At 44.7% G+C, this 27,365-nt stretch overlaps 1 protein-coding gene across 1 annotated transcript; it reads right to left on the reverse strand.

Moving 5' to 3' along the window:
- Positions 1 to 327: 327 nt before the first annotated feature.
- Rs1 (retinoschisin 1) lies at positions 328 to 27,365 on the reverse strand. The gene is made up of 6 exons (XM_052723081.1): positions 26,845 to 27,365; positions 15,514 to 15,539; positions 13,559 to 13,664; positions 6,056 to 6,197; positions 5,415 to 5,610; positions 328 to 3,045 (listed from the first exon to the last, which is right to left on the reverse strand). The coding sequence occupies exons 1-6, from the start codon at positions 26,894 to 26,896 to the stop codon at positions 2,893 to 2,895; spliced, it is 675 nt and encodes a 224-aa protein (XP_052579041.1). The 5' UTR covers positions 26,897 to 27,365; the 3' UTR covers positions 328 to 2,892.

A 27,365-nucleotide genomic window follows, 5' to 3' on the forward strand; every position in this document is an offset into this window, starting at 1 on the left:
TAACAGCCCCCAAAGTGGAAACCACCCAGATGAATGGCTAGATAATAATTGAATATCCCTACATGGAATGATATTTACAAAAAGGGAAGAAGTACTTCTCCAACACATGGACTTTAAAAACACGATAAGTGCCAGGCAGTAGTGGTGCACACCTTTAATCCCAGCACTCAGGAGGCAGAGCCAGGCAGATCTCTGTGAGTTCGAGGCCAGCCTGGTCTACAGAGTGGCATCCAGGTCCAGGACAGGCACCAAAACTACACAGAAAAAACAAAACAAAAAAAACACAAGAAAAAACATGATAAGTACAAGAAACCACAAACTACTGTATATCATAGAATTCCATTTATGTGGGAAAATGCCCAGAACAGGAAAAATCTACATACAGACAGCAAATGGTTTACAAGTAACCTAGGGCTGGTGTGGCTGATGGCTCAGGGTTGAGGATTCTCTCTGGGGTGATAAGAATAGTCTAAAGTTACTTGTGGTAATGATTGCACAAGTCTGAACATACTGTCATTGAATTATACACCTCAAATGGATAAGGGCTGTTTATGTGAACTTAATAAAACTATTATTAAATTTATGATGTGAACTGTTATTTGACAAGTCTTTATCCATGCCTCACACCCTTTTGTTTAATTTTTTCCCTGATCAGTACTCTTAAGTTATTGCCATTTTCTCTGACAATTACTCAGTGTGGTGAACAAAGTAATTCAGTTTTCCAAATAAGAGTCTGCTTTCAGGAATTTCATCCAAAATGGATTTGTACAAATGTTGCAATACTAGGAATGCCATTGTGCAATGCCACCCCCCCCCACACACACACACACCTGTGAAACTCCAAAACACTAGGTAGGAAATTGGAGGCTTTTGAGAAGTTGTTCCATTCACTGAGAAGAATGTGACATCCAAGGTCATTTTATTGATTGATTGATTTTTGAGAGGCAGTCTCACTGTGTAGCCTTGGCTGGCCTGGAGCTTGCTCTGTAGACCTGGCCTTGAACTCACAGAGATCCACCTGTCCATGTCTCCCAAGTGCTGGGATTAAAGATGTAAGCCACCAAGTCCAGCCATCCAAGGCCATTTTAGTGTGGGTCCATGCAATCCCTTTAATATCTGGAAATGGAAAGTTATCTCAGAGAAAAGAGCTGCTAGCCAAGGCTACACTGTGTGTGTGAGGCCAGGCCCTTGTCTCTGGAGGGTCCTCATCCTGTGGATTGTCAGTTTCTCCCTACGTGCCTCTCCCAGAGATGGGCCTCAAACACAGCATGAGCTGTGTGGCAAATGAGACCAAGACCAGTAGTCATTCCCTCAGGCTCCAAAGCTCTCCGCTAAATGAGCTACTCCAGCCAGAGAGTGATGAGCCAAGTCCATTTCTACCCAAAGAAGTTTCAAATGCCATGTCAGGCAAGCATGTTTGAGTGGGCAAGGCAGAGGTAGGAGGGGAGAAGCATCTCAGAGAGAAGCTATAGGCTCTTCTTTTCCTGTGTGTGTGTGTGTGTGTGTGTGTGTGTGTGTGTGTGTGTGTGTGTGTGTGTGTGTGTAGCCCACATCGGGTGTCTTCTTCAATTGCTCCTCACTTTATTTCTGAGATAGGGTCTGTCAGGGAACCTGGAGCTTACTGATTAAACTAGACTGATCAGCAAGCCCTAGGAATCCTCCCGTCTACCTGCCTCCTAGTCGTAGGATTTACAGGGATGGCCCTCCATGCCTGGCTTTTTTTCTTGAGACAGAGTCTCACTGTGTAACCTTGACTGGCTTGGAACTGCTATGTAGACCAGACTGGCCTCAAACTCAGAGATCCGCTTGCCTCTGCCTCCCAAATGCTGAGATTAAAGGCGTGCGCCACCATACCTGTCCATGCCTAGCTTTTTACATGGATTCTAGGAATATAAACTCACCTCCGTATGCTTGTACAGTCAGCACTTTACTGACAAGCCATCCCCACACAGCCCTCTATGACATGAGCTCTGACCCCTTCCCACAATGCATGGTCTCCCAGTAGTCAGAGTCTTGCCTCAGCTGTTTTCAAAATGTGTTCAATTTCTGGAAAACTGTAGCCATAGATAAAGAAGGTGTGATATAGTCTAGTCATTTGGGCTTCCTCTATGTAAGGGAAGCCTCACTACCCACACACATGCAGCCTGCTACTTGCATTCATTTCCTGGTAAGCACAGATGGACAGCTTGCTGAATGGGTCGTAGACTGGAACTATATGTAAAAGGAACTCCAGCCGGCCCTAATTCCCTCAGGTCTATGGCTAAAAGCCCAAACCCCTTCCAGGCAAAAACAAGAGGGGGAAGCCTTGACTGGTCGGTCGGTCGGTTGGTTGGTTGCTGTTGACGGACTCTTGGGCTTGCTACAGGCTCCCCTCGGCTTTATTCATGCCTGCCTGCTTGTCTCCAGTCCTCTCTAGTCGGGATTTAATGAAAGTTTTAAGGGCAAGCCTTCAGCATTCATGTGAGGCTTTGCAAAATCGTATGCTCCTGTTCTGAATGTGGTAAGAGCCAAAAAGAATTTTCAAATTATCAGAGCTGCTTTGTGTTCCCCCGGGTCTGCACCTTTGACAGTGTCACTGAGACAAAAAGAAAAAGAGAGGGAGCGAGATCAGCAAATTACCCTTGCTATTTAGGTTTATGGAAGAAAATTGGTTTGAGGGATATTTTCTTTGTTCTTATTTTCTTTGGCTGAGTTGAGGAAATGCTCTTTTTTTTTCTTTCTTCCACTGAAATTGGAAACTATATCTTTTGAAAAATGAAATATTCCCTACCCAGATCTGAATTTGGAAGTGCTTATAAGCTCCAGCCCTGTTCATCACAATGGCATGTCAGGGGCCCCCACCCCCACCAAGCTCTCCCCATTGTGGCAGGACTGACTGAGCTGAAACAGACATCAGGCACACTTGCTGGTACACTCAAGCAGCTCCATCCGGATGGCGATTCGGACATGCCAGCCGAGAGGGATCAGTCGGATGAAGCGGGAAATGATGGGGGGCCGCAGTAAATTCTGGACTGTAGAACTCCGGTCCGAGTTTCCGTAGAAGACCTAGACAGAGGGAGGAAGTCTGGTCATATAATATCCACACGCAAATGTGTGTGTGTGTGTGTGTGTGTGTGTGTGTGTGTGTGTGTGTGTGTGTGTGCTGCCATGGCCTTGAATGTGCCAAGCAAGCATTCTACCACAGTACCACATGCCCAGCCCACATTAGCTACATTTAAAGTGGTCAGCAACTCCACATGACCAGTAGTCACCATGGTGGCCAGTTCAGATATGAATATTTCTGTCATCAAAGATAGTCCTATTGGATAGTTGCTAGAATATGCCTCTTGACTCTTCACCACTTTTCCATTTTAATCCTTTACACTTCGACAGAAAAGTTTGAAAGGGTCCATCCCACACAAGAGAGGTGTTCACATGTTCTGAAGATATCCAGGATGCACTCAAGTCAAACCTGTGCTCTGAAGTTGGAAGGCAAAGCTTAAATGTGTGTTTCTACTTTGTTCCAAGTGACAAGTGCCTTTTAGGCTTGGAAAAATATTTTTTACAAACAGACAAAAACTAGAGGGGAAATTCTGGCATGGAGAAGATGGTATTGACATAAAGAGATAAAAGGTTCACTTAATGTTTTGCAGGAAGCAACGTAAAATGTTGCAGGTACTTGACATTTTCTGAATTCTTCATATTCTTTCCAGGGTCATGGTGTTCTGCTCCATGACATAAGAGCGTTTCATTTCCTCCTGTAACTTTGTCCTAAAAGTATTTAACTGCTGCACTTAGCTTTATCCAGCCACAAAATAGGAGGGCCTTGTCTGCAGTGATCTTGCCTTTCTTCTTAGCAACAAGGCCTGAGCTGCCTTCTCTTTAAGCTTTTTGTCCTTGAGCATATTCAAGTTAGAAGGAGGCGAAGAGGGAGTTGATGGAATACAACCTGAGACTTCATGAATGAAGTGGAGTGTCTCCTTCAGAGCACCATCGAGCTCTTCACAAGCACAAGGCTTAACACAGAATTCTAATGTCTTTTGGAGAATGTAACTGACTGGGAAGACCAGAAACTGAAATTAGGAGGTGCTGGAGGTATGGCCCAATTGGTAGTATGCTTGACTAACAAACACAAAGTGCTGGGTTCTGCTCCCAGCACCACATAAACTGTCCATGGTACATAAACCTATAATCCCAGCACTCGGGAGATGGATGCAGGCACTAGGAGCGGAAGTTATCCTCGGCCACATAGCAAATTAGAGACCAGCGTGGATACATGAGAGCCTGTCTCAAAAAAATAGGCATCAAATGGTTTTTCCCATTGTGTCAAACTCCTCAAAATTCAACCTATGACTGTCTCACTGAGCAAATTGTTGGCCTTCTGATTATCAGTCATACATATCTACCTAATCTGATTAAATGTCCAAAATAGTCTGAGGAGAACTGGAAGTGGTGGCATGTGCCTGTAATCCCAGCATTCAGGAGAGTGAGGCAAGGGAATCAGGACCAGCCTGGACTGCACTTGAGAGGGAAGGAGAAAGATAAGGAAATAGCTTGAAGAATCCCTTGCTGTTGGGCAAAAAAAATGGGTTAGCATTTCCAAAGAGCTAGTGAGTTTTTGATTCAGTTTTATTGACTGCAAAGACAGCCAGGCACTTAATATGTTTAGTTCCTAGTGAAGATCTAGAACTCAGTCTGCAAGGATTAATAGATTGTGTCTGGACTGACACCATCTTTTAAATAGCCATTTAGGCTATTAATATTAGTTCATCTTAATATTAGCCATTACTAACATTTTCAAACTTGTTTTTAGTATTGCTTTTATTATTATGTGTATTTGTGTGTGTCTCTGTGTAGCTATGTGCAAGGGAGTACGGATGTCCTTGGAAGCCAGAAGCATCTGATCTTCTAGAACTAGGGTTACAGAACGTTATGATCTGGGTGCTGGGAACTGGACTCTCTCTCTGCAAGAGTAGCATGTGTTCTTAACCACTGAGCCATCTCTCTAGCATCAAAGTGGCTAACTTGCTGGGCTTCCTTTGCAGCTGTCAGTCTCAGTCAATAGTAAGAAGAGGCCATAACTATACAAATGAGTGATAACAGGTAAGTGAGGCCCATGAAGCCCCACAGTCAATGATCCAGTGAGTTTGGAACAGTCCAAATAGCCAGGGTAGTGTTTTCAAATGACTCTAGGCTAACACTGAGAACTAGAAAAATACCTCTTTTGCACAAAAGAGCAGCATTCATTTACAAACTACTAGTGGCCCAGGCTATATCTGGGAAAGAGAACAGATCATACAGTGGAGGTGGAACATGGATGACCCAACATGCAGAGAGATCAGTGCTCTGACACAAACATGGATAATAGGAGCCTAGGTCTGGGGCAAGTCTCAATGGATGTGAGCTGGAGAAGACTTGGAGTGAGTCCCACTTACCCGATTATTTCCAGTCTGATCCTTATAGTAAATCCAGTTCAGGCGTTCATCAGTCCTGTACTGCACGCTGTACTTGGTCATCCACTCATCTATGTCACAGCGTCCTTGGGTAAGGATCCCCGAAATCACCTTTATCTCCTTCAAGTCTATCTGTAGCCACTGGCTACTGTCCTGATACTTGGAAAGCCAAGCGCACCTGCCGGGAACACACCAAATTACCAGGAGCCATCCTCTATAAATGTCTGCAAAAAAGCCCACAGGTGCCGGATTTTGAGGGGTTACTAGCACCAAGAAGTCATGCCAACTCTGGGAATCCTCAGATCTTATCCTTAGGAAAGACTTCCCTGGCATGTTTAATTGATGAGGTCTTTCCCAACAGTGGTCATCCCTTAAGCTCAGTGGGTGTGCAGAGATGGGCTTAGAGTTCTGTCTCCCGTCTTCACTGTGTGCCTCCAGTGTCAAGGAACTCAGCCATCCTGCCACCACTGTGCTCACAGTCCTTGGCACAACAAGGCACTCAGTCAAGGTTTGTTGAATAAGTGCTTTCTCTGCCATCCGTTTATGAGACAGACCTAATTTCTCATCTTTAAGAAAAAAAAAAAGGAAAGAATGACTCCACCTGGGCTGCCTGCCCTACTTACCCGAAGCCTTGACTGTTGAGCCGGGCCTTGTTTGCTGTCCATGAGGAATACCAGCCCACGTACTGCTCTGGGTTGGAGCAGGTGATCTGATCTGGTGTGACCTCCCCTGACTCGAAACCCAGGGGCTTGTGATATGGGCATTCTGAGGAGGAAAGACAACACACACTCAAACACCCAAATAGTGGAGTGGCATGTGTATGTGTGGAGTCCCGGGTCCTCTGGTCTGCCCTGAGAAAGTATGGAGATCCCATCTCAAAATCCAAAAGAAGGTATGAACCCCTTATCCCAGAACTCCAACAGGAAATGGCTTAAAGAACAAAGCAGAAATGTTGGCACTTCGCAAGTGGAGGACATTTCATTTCTCAGCATGGTACTGGATGCAGAGAGCTGGACCTGCTTCTATTAAGTGCTGACATGGAATGACAGTGAACTGAAGTAGATGATTTGCCATAGAGACATTCACTCAACATCCATAAAAGCAGGTGGGGGGGAGGGGAGGTGGTTCTATGGCAACCTCATGGGGGTGTGTGAGAAAAGCATCGCCTCCCTCATCAACTTAGAGACCTAAATGCCAAGAGGTGCTCAGTGAAATAGCATATTGAAATGCCAGGCATCCAGCTTTAGTTCCCTCATTATCACAGGTTGAACTGTGCTGCATAAGAACATTAGGGTCTCTAATTGTTCTTGAGCAGCAGATGAAGCCAATTACAGGAAGAAAACAATGGTGAGCGACAAAAATGGCAATTATATACTGAGACTGACTTCTTACTTGTAAATTGTCATTTTCTCGATATCTGAAGGAAAATAACGGATGACTATGAACAAGGAACAGCTGAAGGGGACTACTTTGTTCCAAACGGGGACAGCCAAAGTGGTCCTTATAGGCTAGTTGCCTGCTACTAGTCCCTTCTCTTTGTAAGTAAGTCCTCACATTAAAACCGGCATGGGAACCGGGCGGTGGTGGCGCACGCCTTTAATCCCAGCACTCGGGAGGCAGAGCCAGGCGGATCTCTGTGAGTTCGAGGCCAGCCTGGGCTACCAAGTGAGTTCCAGGAAAGGCGCAAAGCTACACAGAGAAACCCTGTCTCGAAAAATCAAAAAAAAAAAAAAAAAAAAAAAAAAAAAAAAAAAAAAAAAAAAAAAAAAAAAAAACTAAAAAACCAAAAAAAACGGCATTGGGTTACCTTGCCAATTGACAACCAAGCATCTATTCTCCCTTTTGTTTTGACAAAAACAAAACAGTGTTATCAAAGGCAGCAATATCACTTGTTTAATAAATAAACAAAATAAATAAATAAATCGATGAAACACATACACACATTTTGAAGCCTTTTCCAAAGTTTTTCGAAATTAGGAGTGACTGACTGCATGACGTAATGTCTGATATAAGAGATTGTCTGTAAAAGTTGTCTGATCAAGTTTTCTCTTTGTCCCCTTTTTGTTTCTGTTGCCTAGACAGAAGGAAGTCACGATAGCAGGTGCCACTGCAGGTCACTTGCACTCTGGGGGAGCCTGCAGGATCCTTAGGCCTGCTATCCTTAGGTAACTCTCTAACCCCTAGTCCTTTTACAGCATAAGCTTCTTACGTAGGCAACCTCTTACTGGAATCCTAATCCAGGTCCTAACTGAAATCCTATAGAAAACCAAAGATAACTTTATATACATCCATTCACCTAGTCTTCTACTTGAGAATGATAAATTCCAAATAAGGCAAATGAAATTATGTTCTCCATGTGTAAATCTAAGTTTAAGCAAAAGATGTGTATTTGCTGTGGCATCATCATCACCTGGAACCTTAACTAACAGGAAATGTTTGAGTCTTCTTTGGGGATGAGCTTCCCAAATTCAGTAAAACAGGCTGGACTAGTAGATCGGTGGTAGTTGTGTTTTCGTAGCATGCACAAGGTTCCATCTCCAACACACACACACACACACACACACACACACACACACACACACACACACACACACACACACCTTCAGAAATCGCCATACCCTGTCCTAGGATGCCATAGCAGAATAGCTGCAGATTTCAGGCCAGGATAGCTCAGCTTCCTTTCTACCTGTATGTACATCTCAGCGGGGCCAGGGCTAATGGGACAGCATTTGTAGTTTATCAAGTACTCAAGGCCTTGGAGTCTATTAAAATCATGCCAGTTTTCGGGAGAGAGGCTCGGTGCTTTTATGAGCCACTCAATCACACCTGGTGTGGCCAAATCATTAGGGGAGCTTATTAGGAATGCAGTGTCTAGGACTCCACTCCTGGAGTGGAGTATTTTTAACAAGCATACTTTCCAAGTGCATTTTAAAAGCTTTCACCTGCCAGGGAAGGCATTTTGTGGGCTGGTGGATTGAGAGAGCTAAACACCCAGCCCCTAACATCCCTCCAGCCTGCAAGACAGGGTCAAGCTACCAGAAGGTGGGAAAAGATCCCAATGGCAGAAAACAGGGTTTTAATGGGCCTTCTTCACCTGTCACTTAACTTGTTTGGTTTGGTTTGAAGGGACAAGGTCTCGTGTAGCCCAGGCTGGCCTCAACCTCACTAGGAACACTTGCTATGTAGTAAAGTCTGGCCTTGGTCTTCCTGCCGTCACCTCCAAATGCTGAGATTATAGGTATACACCCACCCGCCTCCTCAGGTTCTTTCATTTGTCAGGATTTTTTTGTTTGTCTGTTTGCCATGAAGGCAAATTTGCCAAGCACTTTACCAAATGAGCTACATTTGCAGCCTTACTCTGTCAAATTCTAACCAGTTATCTCTAAGTCAATTCTGCTTGGAACATCCAGTGGCCAAATTCCTTTGCTTTTTCACCCTTTCTCTTCAGGGCCAAGGGCTGGGAGGTGGGGGAGGGGGGACAGAAAAGGAGGAGACTTGGTAGCACTTTGTAGTCCCTGTTTGTGGCAGTTTGCTCCTTCCATTTGCTCTTTCCATTTTCATTGACTCTCTTGCTCTGTTTCCCACATCGCCCATGTGACAGGAATAAGCTAAAGACCTACAGAGGCAATGTCCTCCAGGACCTGGAAGGGCTGCTGCAGCTGCCAAGATTGAGTGGTTCACTTGTGCTCCAAAGACATGTTTTGGAGGCCTGGGATACAGCTCAGTTGTTAGCTTACCTAGTCCTAGGTTCCATCCTCAGAGCCTGGGCATAGTTGGGCATGCCTGTATGGGAGTTAGAAGCAGGGGGACAGAGGAGTTTAAAGACATCCTTAGCTACATAGTGAGTTCAAGGCCAGCCTGGAATATCTGAGACCCTGTCTCAAAATAAATTTAAAAAGAAAGAGAGAGAAAGAGAAAAGAAAACAAGCAAATACAGACACAGTTATCTAGGCTGCATTCACTATCCAGGGCAAGTAACTGGGCTTCATGTGGTCTCCAGGATCCTATGCCCAACTGCTAGGCTCCAAGCCTTGTCTTGCTATCCCTTGAATAATGCCACTTGGATAGCCCAAAGAAGCTTGGTGTCCTTTATAATCCAAAGTGGCTCTGTGTCATCCTACTTCCTGTCTGGTCTCAGGCCTTGACATTTTTAATCCACAAAGCAAAGACTACAGACCAAGAGGGCTCAGGCTGGGCTGCACCTTCTAGTCACCCACGGAGCTTCAGGCATTCCAGTGCTCCAACACATTCCCATAGATTGTTGGCTGGGATTGGAGCGGAGTAGGGCCCCAGAGTCACAGGTGATTATAGTGAGCAGTCAAGAATAAAGAGGCCTGCCCAGTGCCAGCGCACTTAGTTCTTAACGCCCTCTGAGCCTGTTTCCTCACCTGTGAATGAGCATCATAGTAATATTGGAGACACTTGGCAAAAGATAAAGTGAAATCATGTTTGGCAACTGTAGACTTTGAAGAGTACAGTGTCTAGGTAAAAAGAAGCAAGCTGTAATACTGGTTGGTGGTGTGGGGTAAATTCATGAAGCTAGATGGATTCTTTCTTGGCTTTGCATGTTTTTCTTTGGACTTACCATGGCAGAAATCCAACACCCCTGTGCTTGTCTGTCCTCCCCCCCACCTACCCAACTGGCAGCATCTTTCAGGATTAGGGAGTTGAATGATGAGGTCACAGCCTCAGCTAAGGCCAAAGGGACCTTAGGGAGGCCTGAGTTCACTGGAGACATGGTTCCACTGAGGAATGGGACCAAGGGTGAGCCAGCCCTCTGGACACCCCCAGGAAACCATGTAGAGATTCTAAGGAAGTGTGGCCTAGAGAGAGGTTCCACCATAACCAGCTGTGCACTTCCTGTGTACCTCACCACCAGGCAGTTGTTGCAACCTTCAAAGGGCAGATCCCCAGCCTGAACCCCTGGATTTCTTAGGTTTTTGCATGCCCCCACCCTGCTATACCCCATCCTCAGGAGGCCAAGCCAACCTGTGGAAAAGGAAGAATTGGTATTTGTAATAGTTTCACCTGAAACTGCAGGTTCTTGGCCTTATGGTCTGTGGGTGGAGCCCCTAGACTTTAACCTAAGTACCCCTGTGGGATCTCTGGGCATCTCTGAGTGACAGCACCCATGCTTCTGTGCTTTCTAGGATCTTCCCTCCTAAGGCAGGCCCTGATGGAAGCACTCAATATCAAGATCCAGACAAAGTGTTCTTGGCATTCCACGAGAAACTGAAACAGTGACCAACAAATGACTTCTGGAAGCTTGAGACTAGTCCTGCTGCCTTGAATCTTTTCAGTCACAGAACAGCCAGTTAACACAGTGAACAACTCTTTCACACTGATGTGGTTTTTTCTTCCTCCCTGAAGTATCTTTGTTGTGAAAAAATAAACACTATAAAGAGAGCACTTATGCTAAGATATAGTATCATGTTAGAACCTCAAGTTCATGGCAACTCCATAAGGGACCAAATAGCCAAAGCAGGACCTTCTCAGCTCCTCAGTTGATTGACTTAATAAAGCCGATCTCCATAAACAGACCCTGTCCAATTTCTTTTCTGGTTTTTTTCTTCTGTATTTTTAATATATTTATTTATTTGGGGGGGCAGGAGGGAGAGTGCACCACAGCACACATGTGGAAATCAGTGCATATGTGGAGGTCAGAGGACAACTTGAAGCAGTCTCCCTCTCCTTCCATCGTGTAAGTCCGGTCAGCAGGCACCTTAGCCACTGGTCCTCTTTATTTATTTCTGACAGTGTCTTACATAATCCAGGCTGCCTTCAAACTCCCTCTGTAGCACTGAGTGTGGTCTTGAAGTAACAGTCCTCCTGCCTCCACCTCCAGAGTGCTGGGATCATGAGCCCAAAGATGGAACCCGGGGCTCTGCATGTGCTAGGCAGGCACTCTGACAACAGAGCTACATCCCCAGCCCTCTGCCTACTTTCCAAGAAGCTTCTTAAGAGTGAAATTCCATTAGATCTCATGTCTCTACTGGAAATGTTTTGGTTAAAACAGATGGTAGGCTCAAAATGGAGAGGTCAGTCCCAATGAGAAAGTAAGAGTGCCGACAGCAGCGTGTATGTGTGTGTGTGTGTGTGTGTGTGTGTGTGTGTGTGTGTGTGTGTGAGAGAGAGAGAGAGAGAGAGAGACAGTCAGGCTGACCAGATAAGAGAAGGAAGGGACAGGGTTCTGAGGGAAACAACAGGCTCCAGCCAGCTTCCAGCAAAAGCTCTTTCCTGAGTCAGCTTCTCACTTTATGGGTGGTTATACTTTTATACATATTACTGCACCTAAGTGTAGCAGACTGAACTCTTTATTGCAGGAAAAGGACTACCTCACGCTGCCCCCAAGGGTTGGCAAGGGCAAGAAAATGGTAGACCCAGACTTAGAAGACTAGACAATAGAAACAGCCCTTTGTCACCGCAGGAGGTTCTGGAGGGTGGACTCCCTTTCTGCTTTGCTTCCTCACCCTCTAACATCCTTTGGCTTGCTAGTGACCACTGGCACCTTTATCTGTGCCCCAGTGTGATTCTCCCCCCCCTTCGGGCGCAAGAATGGAGAGTGCTGCGGCAGGTGGGGTTAGTCAAGTGCTACTCAACCTGTGGGTCTCAACCCATCTGGGGAATCAAACAACCCTTTCACGGGGTCGCATGTCAGATGTTTACATTCTGATTCAGAGCAGTAGCAAAATTACAGTTTGGAAGTAGCAACGAAAATAATGTTATGGTTGGGGGGGTGGTCACCATAACATGAGGAACCGTATTAAAGGGTTGCAGCAGTAGGAGGGTTGAGAACCACTGGATTAGAGGATCATCCATCAGGAGGAGGCATATCTCCCCATTCACAGCAGAAAAGAATATCCATTTCCACCAAATGGTAAATCTCACCATGGTGGAGCCAAAGCCTTGGTTCCTGGCTTCCTATCAGTGCCCAGCACACAGTAGGTGTGTGGTTAAAGTCATTGGCCAGATAGAGAAGGTCCTTTAAGCCTGGGCAGATCACAACAACATTTAACAGCTGCAGGAGTCCCTGCCACCAAACATAATGGGACAACATCCCTGAGGAAAATCCCAGTTTCACTGAACAGCCTTCCTGTCCCCCAGTTCCCCTTCCTGACCTCACAGTTCTCTGTAGAGACTAAGTTTCTGTTGAGAAAACCAGATGGAAGGGCACTGTCATAACCAGAAGAGGGATGGCCAGGCCAGCTTCATGCACAATTGGCCCTGGGCCATGGAAAGGATTAAGCCTTGCAAATATTTGCAGGGACAGTGCAAGCCTCTGCAAGTCTGCCCTAATTTCTCAGTGTGAACTCCTAGGAGGCAACAAAACAAAAGAACCAATGTCTATTAAAGGCTGCAGTTGGCCAAGTTCAACACAATGATGCCTTGTCCTATTTATTCCTCCTAACAGCCCCACAGAGCAGAGTCACCAAACTGTAACCTCTAAACCAAGTTTGACTCATCACCCATTTGTTAGTGACAGTGTCTCACTATTGAAGCCCAGGCTGGTCTCAAACTCATGACCCTCCTGCCTCTGCCTCCCAAGTGCTGGGATCACAGGCTTGTACCACCATGCCTGGGTTCACCACTGTCTGCTTTATTATAAAATGTTATTGGGACACAGCCATGCTTATGTGTTTACATAATGCCTGTGGCTACTTCCAAACCCACAATGGCAGAATTAAGTGTCAGCCAGGACCATACCATTTGTAGAGCCCCTCTATTTTAGCTGAACTCTGACAATCCATGAAACAATAGTAATTTGGTTTCTAGAACTGAAGCAACCTGTTTTTCCAGATTCTTACTCTCCCTACTGTCATAGCTAATTTGGAGACAGCCTGATTCCAAGTACATACAATGGACTACTCATCAATCACAGGACATAGAACCCGCCCCTTCCTCTGATACCCATAAGACGAGGACTCCCCCAACTCTGAGTTATTTTCAGATTGCATTGACAGTTGGGTCTCACCTGACCATCTCAGGCAAGCCAGGAAGGGAAGGAGCATGTTGAAGCAGGGGCCAGTGTGAGATTCGAAGCTGACAAGTGAGCATGAGAGAAAACACAAGCAGAGCAGAGGGACTGGGTTCGGGGAGGAGGAACGCTCAGGTGCTGAGCCACTCACCTGGAATGCAGTCTAAAGAGGCAGCTCCCGCCGACCACAGAGCATTGGCCCCTCCCTGACAATCACACTTGCATGCTTTGTGGTACCAGGGGTCCTCGACCTCATCCTGCAGATAGCCAGAGTGGCACAAGTCACAAACGTCATAGTCAAAGACAAATGGCCAGTGCACCACAAGAAGTTTGTTTGCAAAGGTCAGACTCACTCCTGACAGTGTGTGCCTCTGAACACACACAGTGGCCACTCATCTTTGATTCTGTGTTACTTGGGTTGTGGCTGCTGCTGCTGTTTTTAGACAGGGTCTCTCTCATGTATCACAGGCTGACTTTAAACTCACTACATAGCAGAAGATGACCTTGAACTCCCGATCCTCCTATCTCTACCTGTGAGTGCTGGGTTTATAGATGGATGCCTTGTCCAGTTTATATGGTGCTTAGGATCAAGTCAAGACCTTCTTCATGCATGCTAAGCAAACATTCTACCAACTAAGGTACACCCCAGCTCTATATTACTTTTTTTAAATGTGTTTGTGCATGTGTACATGTTCAGGTGCACGTGTGCTTGGATATTCATACGTGTGGTGGCTAGAGAACAACTTTGGGTGTCTTTCTCAGGAATTCCATCTGCTGTCCTTGCCGGGCGGTGGTGGTGCACGCCTTTAATCCCAGCACTCGGGAGGCAGAGCCAGGCGGATCTCTGTGAGTTCGAGGCCAGCCTGGGCTACCAAGTGAGTTTCAGGAAAGGCGCAAAGCTACACAGAGAAACCCTGTCTCGAAAAACAAAAAAACAAAAAAAAAGGAACAATAACAACAGCAAAACAGAGGCCAACCCAACTGGGTATGGTATCTGTGCTACATAGAAAAATCCTATCCCAAGAACAAAGAAGCCCCCCAATCTTACTAGGGGTGTAACTAAGTGTTAAATCATTGCCTAGCATGAGCAAAGGTACCTAAAATAGGTCTGGGTGGGTGTTTTTTTTAGATTTTTGGGTTTGTTTTTGTTTTTATTTCCTTGAAATAGGTTCTCACATATTCCAGGCTGGCCTTGAACTCTCTCTGTAGTCAAAGAAGACCTTGACACCCCACTTCTACCTCTAGAGTTCTGGGATTACAGACATGTACCACCACATCCAGTTTAATGTAGTGCTGGACCATGGATGCTAGATAAGCACTCTGACACCTGAGTTATGCTCCTCACTGCTCCCCCACCCTCACCCTTCCTTCCTTCCTTTCTTTTCCTTTTTTCTTTTCTCTTCTTTCTTTATTCTTCTCTTTTCTATTTTCTTTTTGAGTCAGGGTCTCACTTTGTAGCCCAGGCTGGCCAGGAACCCAATGTGTAACCAGGCTAGCCTTGAGTGTCTCTGATCACTGAGTGCTGAATGATAGGCCTAATCTCAGTCTAAAACTTTTTAAAAAATACCTTTGAAAAGGGGCTGGAAAGATGCCTCTGAGGGTAAGAGGATTCGGCTGTGCAAATATGAGGACGACCTGAGTTCAAATATGCAGCCCCCAGGTAGAAAGCTGGGTGTGGCTGCATATGCCTGTAGCTCCATTTAGGGGATAGAGGCAGGTGATTTAGGTAGCTCATGGCCAGCCCACCCAGCCAAAAAAGAAAGCTTCCAGTTTAGTGAGAGCACCTGTCTCAAGGTAATGAGGGCTAGAACAATAGAGGACGACATCCAAAGTCTTCCCCTCACCTTCAAATGCATGTGCACAGGTGTGCGCACCTTTACAGTCACGTACACACCCCTCACACCCCACACACAAAATAATATACATTTGAAAAAAACCTCCCAGGCTTCAGGTGTATGTAGCTCAATGCAAATCACTTTCTTAGCATGCACAAGGCCCTAGGTTTCACCCCCGCACTCTCTCCCAAATAGTGCTGGACTCATCCATTAGTTTTACTTCAAAGGCAATAATGATGATGGAAAATCCAGCCTCTTTACTGTAACATACCTCTGTCGATGATAATCCCAATGTGGCTGAGCAAAAGAACAGGAGAAGAAAAATGAAATTAAGGAAAGAAAGATAGAAATTCCACAGAATCATTAATTGCATGGAAAAACAAAATGAAAATAACGCCATGAAAGGTTAGAAGCTCATTCTGGCTGAGGGCACGTCCACCAGGAGAAACTTCCACAGATGCTGGGAGATGAGGTAAGAAAAGGAGGGCAATTATTATTGTTGTTCCTTGTAGAATTATGGAAAATACATCAATAAAGCAGGACACAATAGACCTTTCTTCTGTAAACCACACTTGTTTATTTGTTTGTTTATTAATGTATTTATGTGTAAGGGAGTAAGGGGACCTTTGCTCCGGTGTAAAGATGGGAAAACTTGCAGAAGGCTGCTTCTCTCCTACCGCCGTGTGGATTCCAAGGACTACACTCTGCCCATCGGCCTTGGCCTTACCTGCAGAGCCGTCTAAGAGCCCCAGCACACCTTATTTCTCATGGCCATTGTCAACACCATTAGCATCCCAATATACAGCTCTCCAGTCCCCTCCTTTCTGTCAGAAAAGCCTTTTTAAATTTGTTTTTATTTTTAAAATGATAATACAATTACATCATTTCTCCCTTCCCTTTCCTCTCTCCAAACCCTCTCATATACCCCCTCCCCACTCTCCTTCAAATTCATGGTCTCTTTTTCACTAATTGTTATTGTGTGCATAGATGTGTATATATACATATACATTCCTAAATATAACCAACCTGTTTGCTCTGCATGATGTTATTCGTATATATGCTTTCAGGACCGACTGTTTGACACTGGACTGCTCTTCCCTGGGGCAGGCCACCTTGCTCACTCCTCAGCTGCCTCCAGTCAGTTTTGTTTGCTTGGTTTGTTTTGTGGAACCCAGAGCCTGGAACATGCTAAGCCTCCAATCTACCACTGAATTACATCCCCATCCCCTTCAGCCACCCTCCTCCTCCTCTTCCTCCTTCTCCCTCTCTTCCTTCATTCATTTTTTTGAAAGACGGAGTCGCATGTATCACGTGGCATGGCTTACCTCCAATTCGCTCTTTTGCCAAGAATGACATTGCAATCTTGATCTTCTTGCTTCCACCCTCCCTTTGCTTGGATTAAAGGCATGCACCACCAGACCTGGTTTATGTGGTCCTGGAGATTTAATTCATTCAAGCTAGGCAAGCATTCTACCAACTGAACTACATCCCCAGCCCTTCAGACAGTTTTCTGTGTGCATTTTAAAACATACATTTGGTGTCGGGAATTAAACGGTGAATCAGAATCAACACGGTCTCAGGAGACATATGGGACAGGAGGAAATTTTGATTCTTCTTCTTTAGTGGTATAGACCTGTCATTGAACAAAATGATCTGCATTTGCTCCTTTCTCACTGTTGTGACAAAACTCCTGTAGAAAGCGCCTTAAGGAAAGCTTTCTTTGGGCTAATAGTTCGAGGGTGCAGTTTATCATGGCACACAAGGTGTAGTGGTGGTAAGAGCAGCAGAGCTGTGGTAGCAGGATCCTGAGGCAGCTGGTCACCCCATATACCACAGACACTTGCACACCCACTTTTATTGAGCACTAGTTACAGTATTCACGATATGGAACCAGTCTAAATGGCTATCAACAAAGAAATGGAGAAAGAAAATGTGGCATGTATGCACAATAAATAATGAAGTTACATCATTAAAAAATACATTGGGGAGTTTACTCTCTAAACCAGTGGTTCTCAACCTTCCTAATGCTGCGACCCTTTGATACACTTCCCCATGTTGTGGTGACCCCAACCATAAAATTATTTTTGTTGCTACTTCATAACTAATTTAGCTACTGTCATGATGTAAATATCTGTGTTTTCTGATGGTCTTAGGTGACCGCTGTGAAAGGTTTGTTCAACTCCCAAAGGGATCACGATCCACAGGTTGAGAACCTCTTCTCTATTTCCCTTTTCTTTTTACCTTTTTCTTTTACTGATTAAGTCTTCCTCCTCCACCTTTGTCTCCTCCTCCTCCTCTTCTTCCTCCTCCTCCTCCTTCTCCTCCTCCTCTTGCTGCTGCCTTTCCTCCCCTCCACCTCCTCCTCCCTCCAGTGTCTGCCTAAACAGACTACCCAGGGATTGATTCCCAGTTCCCTCACTGTGCCACATTCATGTTAAGAAAAGTCTGGCGTGGTGGCACATGACTGTAATCTCAGCACTCCAAGAGGAAGAGGCAGGAGGCTCTGGGGTCTAAAGTCATCTTCAGCTGCATGGTAGGTAAGTCTGAGGCAAGCCTGGGACACAGGAGACCCTGTCTCATTGAAAAAGGAAGTTGAAAACCAGCCTGCTCTACCTACCAAAATCCTGTCTCATAAACAAACAACTGGGAGCAGAATTAAGAACACTGGGCCGGGCGGTGGTGGCGCACGCCTTTAATCCCAGCACTCGGGAGGCAGAGCCAGGCGGATCTCTGTGAGTTCGAGGCCAGCCTGGGCTACCAAGTGAGTTCCAGGAAAAGGCGCAAAGCTACACAGAGAAACCCTGTCTCGAAAAACCAAAAGAAAAGAAAAAAAAAAAAAAGAACACTGGGCACTCTTCCAGAGGACCCAGGTTCAATTCCCAGCACCCACATGGTGGCTCACAACCATCTATAACTTGTCCCAGGAGACCCTATGCCCTCTTCTGGCCTCTGAGTGTACCAGGCACACAAGTGGCACACAGACATACATTCAGACAAAACACCTACACACATAAAAAAAATAAGTAAAACAACAACCAAATGGTTATTTTGGGTTGGGCTATTAGAAGGTCTTCTTGAGGTTTGTCTATAGTATACAAGAGATACTAAACCAAATAAAATATGAATTCCATACAAGTAATCTGGGGACATGGAAAGTGCGAATTTAGCAAGAACAGGTTTGAGTCCTTCAGCTATGGGGGCTAAAGTAAACTGTAAGCATTAGCATCCCTCCCCAGCCATCCTCTCTGAGACAGGGTCTCACTATGTAGCCATGGCAAACTTGGAACTCATTGTGTAGACCAAGCTGCCCTTGAACTCACAGAGCTCTCTCTGTCTCTATCTCTGAAGTGCTGGGATTAATGGCATGCACCAACACACCTAGCTAGCCCCATACATTTTTTTTGGCCCTCCTCCTTCACTCCCTTCTCATACTTTCTGCTCCCCTCATACCCCTGGTCCCCTTACTACCCTCCAATAACTAACTCCTCTTCTGCTTTCCTGTCACATATATACTGTTATCTGGTGGGACCCCAGCTGGGAGACTGGCTCCCACATTTTACCTCAGGGTACTCTTGAGGAGAGAGGGATAGGAGATTTAGATAGAAGGATAGAGGATAGAGAAACAGAAACACAGGATAGCCTCGGGAGGGCCTGGGTCCTTATCCTTCCTGTCTCTTCTAAAGAGCTATTTATAGAAATGCCAAGGGGTGGAGCAAAAGACCTCCCCCTAGCACAGCCAAGTGTAGACCCTTCCAATCACCTAGAAACCATGCACATAGTCAAGCAATCCTCTAATGCAGCTCTGGTGGGTAAGGCAAGCTCAGCTCTCACTAGGAAACCTTTGTGGGCCTCTACATTATCCCCATCCAATATCTCTCTTTTTCTTCTCAGCCTTTCCTATGAAAGAAGACATGCAGTATTTGTCTTTCTGAGTCTGACTTACTTTGCTTAACATAATGATTTCCAGTTCCATTCATTTTCTTGTAAATGTCATGGTTTCACTTTGAGACAGGATCTCACTATAGCCATGGCTGTCCTGGAACTAGTTTTGTAGACCAGACTGGCCTCAAACTCACAGAGATCCAACTGCCTCTGCCTCCCAAGTGCTGGGATTAAAGTCATGCACCACCTACTTGTATATGGTTTCTCTGTCACAGGTTGACTTAGAATCCCTTGGGTAAAAGGAGTGGTAGACCTGGATCATATTGTAGTTCTAGTTTAAGGGTTTATTTGGGGGGGGGGGACCTCTACACTGATTTCTATAGTAGCTACACCAGTTTACACAGCCACCAACAGTGAATAAGTGTTCTTCCCCCACTCAACTTAATAAGTAAATTTGCATGCTTGTGTGTGTTCCTGTATGTACTGTGCATGTGCCTGTGAACGTAAAGGATAGCTTCAGATGTTCCTCAGGAGCCATCTACTTTTTATATTTTTTGAGATACGTTCCCTTGGTGGTCTGGAAATGGACATATAGGCTGGGTTAGCTGTTCAGTAAGCCCCAGGGAGCCTTCTGTCTCCTCTTCCACACTGTGCCCAGATTTCTTATTTGACTTCTGGGGATTGAACAGAGATCTTCATACTTGCATGTCAGGAACTTTGTCAGCTGAGCTCTCTCATCAGCCTAAATTTGCATGCTTTTATTAATCTGTCATTTGTCATAAGAAGTCTCAGCCATGAACCTTAGAAGGAATAAGTAAAATATGTTCATTTTCTCCTCGTTGGTGCCAAAGCCCCACTTCTTTTCAACAAAACAAATCCCTTTATTTCTGTTCTGACTAGAAAACAATACATACCTACTGTAAAATTAAAAAACAACCCTGAGTGTAGACAGTGGGAACTAGACACTCCTCCATTATCCTCTTTGCTATTTAACAACAGAATCTGATGTCTATGGAAAACTTAGAGCTTGAGAGTAGACACTCATTTTTTTCATCATGTTTATAAAAGCTACCAGTTAACGAATACGTAGTTTCTTGTTCTGTGGCCACATTGGTGCACTCACTGTGAGTCTGGCACTGAAGCATCATAAGTTTGCTACAGTGGAACAAGGTCCTAGAAGAGCTAGCAATGTGGTGGCTGCAGTGAAGCTGCTGGCCCTGAATCTTACTGGATTCAAGATTTCCATTACAACCTCAGCATCAAAGCACACACCATGGGCAGTGCCCTATGGTGTATCTCCTTCCAGGTCTTCAAGTCCTCCACTGTTAGTCACCTGGTACAGGCAGAATTGACCCTCTAGGGTAGCAGTGGAAGTGGAGGAACGCCATTTTTTGTTGTTTCTGTGTTGGGTTTTTTGATGTGGGATCTCATATAGCCCAGGCTAGTATCAAACTTAACTGTGTAACCAAGGCTGGCCTTGAAGTCTTAATTACCCAGCATCTACCTCCTGAGTGCTGAGATTACAGACATGCAGCTGGGTTTGTGAAGAAGGCCATTTTTGCAGGCGTTTACCGTAGTGCTCATTGTGTTCTAATTGTTTGGATTTGCCTCCCCCCTGCTCAATTCCTATGTTGAAATCTGTTCACCAATAAGATAGCATCAGGAGATGGAGGATTTGGGAGGTGATTAAATCACTCCGGAGCTGTGATTAGGCTGTCTGCCTTCATCAATGGAATAAGTGCTTGAATATGAGGTCCCAGAAAGCTAGAGACCTCTTGGATTTGATCCCCAGCACCACATAAACAGGACATGGTGGCACTCACTCCCATAATCCCAGCACTTGAGAGATGGAAGTAGGAAGGCCAAGACGCTCAGGGCCATCCCTGCTTCATAGTGAATTCAAAACCAGCCTGCAGCCAGCTTGAGCTATATGAGACCACTGAGCTGTGTCCCTAGCACCAGAGAATGAGCTGTTAGCACCTGTCTGACTTAGGGGTTGTCAATCAGGAGGCACTGTGCCCTACCTCCCACCCTCAAATGAAGCTGGGATAGCTAAGAGACAGCTTCCCAGAAGTCCTGCTGGTTGCACAAATGTCAGTTTGCCAAGACTTTTGTGGAGAGATAAAAGAGAGAATCAAAGCCCAAATCTGTCACTGAAGAACAGCTACTAAATTTCAGGTGAGCCAACCCACAGTTCACAAGAGGTTCAGCAAATGGCCTTCAGGGACTTCTGCATCCTTCCTTATGCCTGGAGGGGTAGGGGTGGGACCTAGCCACTAGGCAGGCATGGTGTATTCCCATGGTTCATTGAATTGGGGGCTGATTTCTTGCAGGTTCCCCCACCCACTGGCTCCCCTTCTTAGCAAGCATTTGTCTGCAGGCAGTCTGGGATTCTAAGGTGCCAGATTCCTATGAAAATGAGCAGAGAAAGAAGGAACAGCAGGCATTTTACAGAAAATGCTGTCACCAAGGGAGCAAGGAACGAAAGTAGCTGTGCAGTTCCCCCCAAATGATTTAATCACCAAAACAACTGGGGAATCAAAGCACAAGGCTTTTTTCTTTTTGTCTACATTGTCGAGCAGAATATAACATTGTTTGGAAAGAGAGAAAGGGAGGGAGGCAGCCTTTAGAAGAAAATGCATCAACGATTTCTATCATGTAGCTAGCTGCATCTTTTTCAGCCCACTCTGGTTGTTCTCATGCCCCCAGCACATGATTAAAGGTGATGTCTGCCACGTGTTCATCCTAGATGTGTGCAATATGGGCTAGTGTGCCCTTTTTAGTGAAACCCTTGTTACCACCACAACAAAAAAAAGTAAATCAAGGCATGCTTATTTCTCTGCACACCTCTGGACCTTGCAAGCCCAAGAGAAAAGGTGTACATTAGAGACACAGAGAAATCATTTTGCTCTTTTTGATTGGGTATCACCAAATTCGTATTTGGTGATACCCAATCACCGTATTCACTCCCATAGAAACAGACAAAGCAGTGGAGAAAGGCATAAAACTATGAATGATTAAAAAAAAGCAACCAGCCCCTTAATTTACTTTAGAAACACCAATAAAGACACAGGAGAAAAGCAGCAGGCTGCAATAATGTCCCTCTTGGGAAGAAGAAAGAAGGAAATTGCTTCTGGTGTGAAAGTGTTGCTATTTTAGGCGACAGGCATATTCATGGGTAAATCTGTTATCCTTTCATGCTTCAACACAGATGAACCTCACAGGCACACAGCAAGCAAAAAGACAAAAGACCACATGTCGTGCAATACCATTTCAGTGTAAAGTCTAGAAGAGGCAAATCTATAGACAGAAAGGGAATTTGTGGATTCCAGGGGCTGGGGCTGGGACTCGGGGGTGGGGAGAAGAGGGAGTGAGTATTTATTTAACATCTGTAGTGATGAAAAGGTTCTAAAATTAGATCTTACGTGCCATAAACCTGTAAGTCTATTAAAAACTATTGAGTTGTACCCTTTAAGTGGGTGAATTAAATGGCACATAAACCACATCTCAAAAAAAGTTGCTTTTGGCTGGAGAGATGACTCAGAGGTTAAGAGGTTGCTTTTGCAGGAACCCACACTCTATTCTTAGCACCTATGTCTGGTGGCTCATAGCTGCCTGGAACTCCAGCTCCAGGTGATCCGATGCCTCTGGCCTCCACAGGCATCTACAGATGCAAGTACCGCTCCCCATACACATAATTAAAAATAAATCTTTAAAAAACTTGCTTTTTACAAAGATCTGCAATGCCTGATGGCTGTTACACCTGCAAAAGGGACAGTTACCTGTAAAATGGAGCTAGATAGCTCCCTCTACCTTTGTACAATAAATATAACCAAAGAATGGACTAACACATTTTAATAGGATGGATATTTTAATAATCATGAAGAGCATAGGGTCCACAATGCACAGTAGAAGATAAATCGGACCCCAACTTAGTTCTATGACATCAGTGGTTGTCTTAATGTGATCACATGTGTGTTCCCAAAAGAATCTTCTTCCAGTGCAGAAACGAAGCCCGTCCACTGATCTTATTTCACAATAATAAGAAGCTGCTGTCACCAAAGAATAGAAACAGCAAAGAATAAATGAGCCAAATAACCTTTGTGCTTGGGTTCCCACTGTCCAATGGAACATGTCTTTCCCATGTGTGTTGGCTTATGTCTCCATCTGGACTATAAACTGAGTAAGTGCAGTCATTGTGTCCTGTATTTTCCCTGTTTCCCACAATATCCATGTTGGCTCTGGGTAGAGTGCACAGAAGGCCACCAGGTCACACTGTCCATTTGGGGTTGTCTTATTTTCTTCTAAGTGGGGTAAGGGGTGGAAGGCCTGGGTTAGGTGGGCAAGAAAATGTATACTTCCCAACATTCCCCACTCAACCCTTCTACTTGGACAGATGCTATCTATGGTCTTTGTGGACATATCTGGAGCTCCTCAGCCATGCACCAGGATTAGTAAATTGTAGAACAGGACAAAGTCCTGTCCTTTTCTGCTTTCAACAGTTTGCCTTTTGTTACTGATCATGAGAGGGTGAGTCTACTTTAAAGATGCATTAGGGACTAAAGAAATGGCTCCTGGTTAAGAGCATTTGCTGTGCAGCTATGAGGACTGCAGTTTGGATCCTTGTACCTATGTAAAAAGCTGGGCCTGCAACACTAGTGCTGTGGGGATAAATCACTGGGACACACACACACACACACACACACACACACACACACACACACACAAACACAAACACACAGGAGGATCAACTCACTGGGACTCACACATAAACACACAGGAGGATCAGCTCACTGGGACTCTCTCTCTCTCTCTCTCTCTCTCTCTCTCTCTCTCTCTCTCACACACACACACACACACACACACACACACACACACACACACACACACACACGTAGACATTTAGAAGACTTCTACCCATGGGGCAGTGTACTGATTTGAATGAGAATGGCCCCCACAGGCTTATATATTTGAATACTTGGTTCCCAGTTGATGGAACTGTTTGGGAAGGTTTAGGAGGCTCTTCTATAAGTTGCGTTGGTCATGGTGCATTAACACAGCAATAGAAAAGTAACTTAGACAGGCAGGGAGGGCCAATGAGCAGCGTTGTCAGAGAAGGGGACCTATTCTGATTCTGAGTGCCAAGTTCTGTTTACCCTGTTACAGATATTCAGACATGGGTTTGTGTTATACCTGTGGAGGCCAGAGGACAATTGTGGATGTCATTCCTCAGGGGCCATCTTTTACTTTCCACCCCATTTTTTGAAACAGGGACTCTCCAGGGTTGCCTGGAGCTCCCCCAGTAGGCTAGGCTGGCAGGCCAGCAAGGCTCAAGCATTGAGATTAGAAGCATGTATTACTATGTTTGGCTTTTTTTTTACTTATTTATTTTTCATTTTATGTGTATTAGTGTTTTACCTGCATACAAATGCATCATGCCTGGTGACGGATGAGGTTAGAAGAGGCTGTCTGGGCCCCTGGAACTGGAGTTATAAGGCACTGGGAACTAAGCTTAGGTCCTCTCCAACAAGTGCTCTTAACTGCTAAGCCATCTTTTTAGTTCCCATGCCTGGATTTTTTTTAACAAGGGTTCTGGGGATCGAACCCTTGGTGCATGAGCTGTAAGCACTTCACAGACTAAGCTGCTCTCCAACCCCAGACAAAAGGCTCTTGAAAGAACAAAGTAGTGAACAAATGAATCTCAACGCCAGCTTGTCTGTAAGAGAAATTAAGTGTGAGCACTGGGAATTCCTGTCTGAGAAACAGGGGTGTCTGGATCAAAGACTTTGCTTAGAGCTTTTTTGTGTGAGAAAAGTACAAGGAACAAAAGAGAAGCAACAAAAACAGAAAATATCAAAAATCCTGGGAAAGTTCATGGGAAAAATGGGCTATATATCTCAGGGATAGAGCCATTGTTTAGCATGCCTGGGGCTCCGGGCTCCATCTCCATGCCCAACCAAATAAATAAATGAATGAATAAATAAGTGAATGAATGAATGAATGAATGAATAAATAAATAAATAAATAAATAAATAAATAAATAAATAAAAGGCACAAATTTCTGACTCTTAATTGCAAAGGGCAAGGATGGAATTCTGACAACTGGTTGCATGAACCCTCCTTAAAAAACATCTTAGAAATTGGGTGTGGTGGCTCACGCCTGTAATCTTAGCACTCCGGAGGTAGAAGCAGGCTGATTGCTATGAAGTCACACCCAGCCTCGACTACATAGTGAGTTGAAGGCTAGCTTGGGCTTCTGTATGGGACCCTGCCCCCAAATAACAACAACAAAAATTAAAGAAAAAAAGCCCTATATTTTAGGGTTTGTAGTATGACCTTGGGATTTTATTTTCATAAGTCTTTCCAAACACTAGAAATACAACTAGATAATGAAAGTCACAAGATTGATAGTTCATGAAAATGGGTACTTTAATATAATATATATATTATATTTGTGTATTTATATTTGGAGAAAACAGAGGAGAATGGTATAAGCCAGGAATTCTGACCCTTATGTGTATTCATCTTGTCTGACTGACAAGTCATTTGCAGGGGAGTGAGGCCTTCTCTTCCCTCTAACACTCATAAACACACAATGTCCACAAAAAGTAATTCAACCAACTTCCTTCCTTGCTTCCTCCCTCCCTCCCTCCCTCCCTCCCTCCCTCCCTCCCTCGCTCCCAGACAGGACCTTCCTATATAGTCTAGACTCCCTCCCTGTTTTGAGACAGGGTCTCGGTTGCCCAGGCTGGCCTCAAACTTAAGTAGCTTCCTGCTTTAGTTCGCCCAGTACTAGGATTGCAAGTATGTGTAGCTACCCCAGGAAAAGGATGAAATAGGGCTTTTGTTTGATTGCTTTATAGTACTTCTGGGGATTGAACCCAGGGACTCATGAAGACTGGGCAGGACTGTACCACTGAGTTCCATCCCCAGCCCTTCAACCAATTTTTAGTATTTGAAAGTATGAACTTTAAAAAGAATTCTGGATTGATGGGTGCTTGAGAGTTGAGAGAGGCATGAAAGAGTATTCTTTCTAAGATTGAGAGAGAATTTAAAGTTTATTTGATTGACATGGCTTTAATCTGTTCTTATTTAAGTATATCATGGCTGCCGGGGCCACATTTAGAAATTTAAAAGTGACAGAGTATATTGAGTATTTAGGCTTTATTGACTCTCTTTGGATTATTTTATTAGACTTCTATTAGACTCCAGTGGTACTTGGCCTTATGCTAATCCATATTTAAACTAGGGTGACCCTTTGTCCTGATTTGCCAGGGACAGTCCTCGTTTACCCTTGCCCCAGCAGAGCTATTAATAGCTTCATCCTTAACCCTCAGTAATAGTCAGGTTTAGAATATTAAATTCTACAATTGCTCTAACTTTGCCTCCTAAACTTTCCAAGAATACACGATTTCTCATTAATTGTCCCAATTTATACTTGTTTTATATATACAGATTTTGAGGCCTTTCTTTCTTTCTGTTGGATTATAAACATCATTTGAACTTTAGAAGGCTCCTCATGGAACCAGGAAGCCAGTAGCAAGACAGTGACAAACATAGCCACACAAAAATGACTTTTAAAATTAATAACCTGTTAACTAATTACATGTTGTTATCCAATAATTTTTATTATTCAGTTTGTATTTCTATTTGTCACCTACTTTCTATTAAATCACATTATTAAATATTTAATAAATGTCAATGACAGAATAGCACATACCTTCATAGCCAAAGAGAAGTAATAAGAAGAAGCCTTCAATCTTGCGTTGCATTTTCTCCTTGTCCTTGGCCACAGCTCTGCCTAACTGAAGTGGGGAGCTGGCCTAGGAGCAGGCGATTAACTTGAGCCACTGGCCCCACTAAGCATCTTATTCCACTCAGCCCCCCTCTAGTTAACCCGCATAGTTCCCTGCCTCAACAGGAAGTCTCAGAAGATACTGTTGGCCTGAAGGTTGGTTTAGCAAGAAGAGACTGGTGTTAGTCCCTTTAAATGTAAAACGAGTAATGGAAGGAAATGGAAACTATAGTCAGACGTGGGTCCCTAATTCTTTCTCCGACATCATTTTCTAGGGAGTGACCTTGAACAGTTTCACAGACTCTATTTGCAGGGAAGTGTCATAGTATTTTCTCCCAGGAGAACACGGTGCTATGTTGACACCCGCTCACTCAGGAAAACACTGATTTTGGTGGTGGCGGCTCAGTTCTACATAAGGATGTGCAGTGTTGAGATACTTATGAGAA

The sequence above is a fragment of the Peromyscus californicus genome, unplaced genomic scaffold (genome assembly GCF_007827085.1).
Source record: "Peromyscus californicus insignis strain IS unplaced genomic scaffold, ASM782708v3 Scaffold_10__1_contigs__length_136768540, whole genome shotgun sequence".
Taxonomy (NCBI): Eukaryota; Metazoa; Chordata; class Mammalia; order Rodentia; family Cricetidae; genus Peromyscus; species Peromyscus californicus.

Coding starts and splice junctions, on each gene's coding strand:
- Rs1 (XM_052723081.1), bottom strand. CDS start 26,896: ATGCAACGCAAGATTGAAGGCTTCTTCTTATTACTTCTCTTTGGCTAT. Junction 5,611..6,055: donor CTCAACAGTCAAGGCTTCGG/GTAAGTAGGGCA, acceptor TGTTCCCGGCAG/GTGCGCTTGGCTTTCCAAGT. Junction 3,046..5,414: donor ATCAGACTGGAAATAATCGG/GTAAGTGGGACT, acceptor CCCTCTGTCTAG/GTCTTCTACGGAAACTCGGA.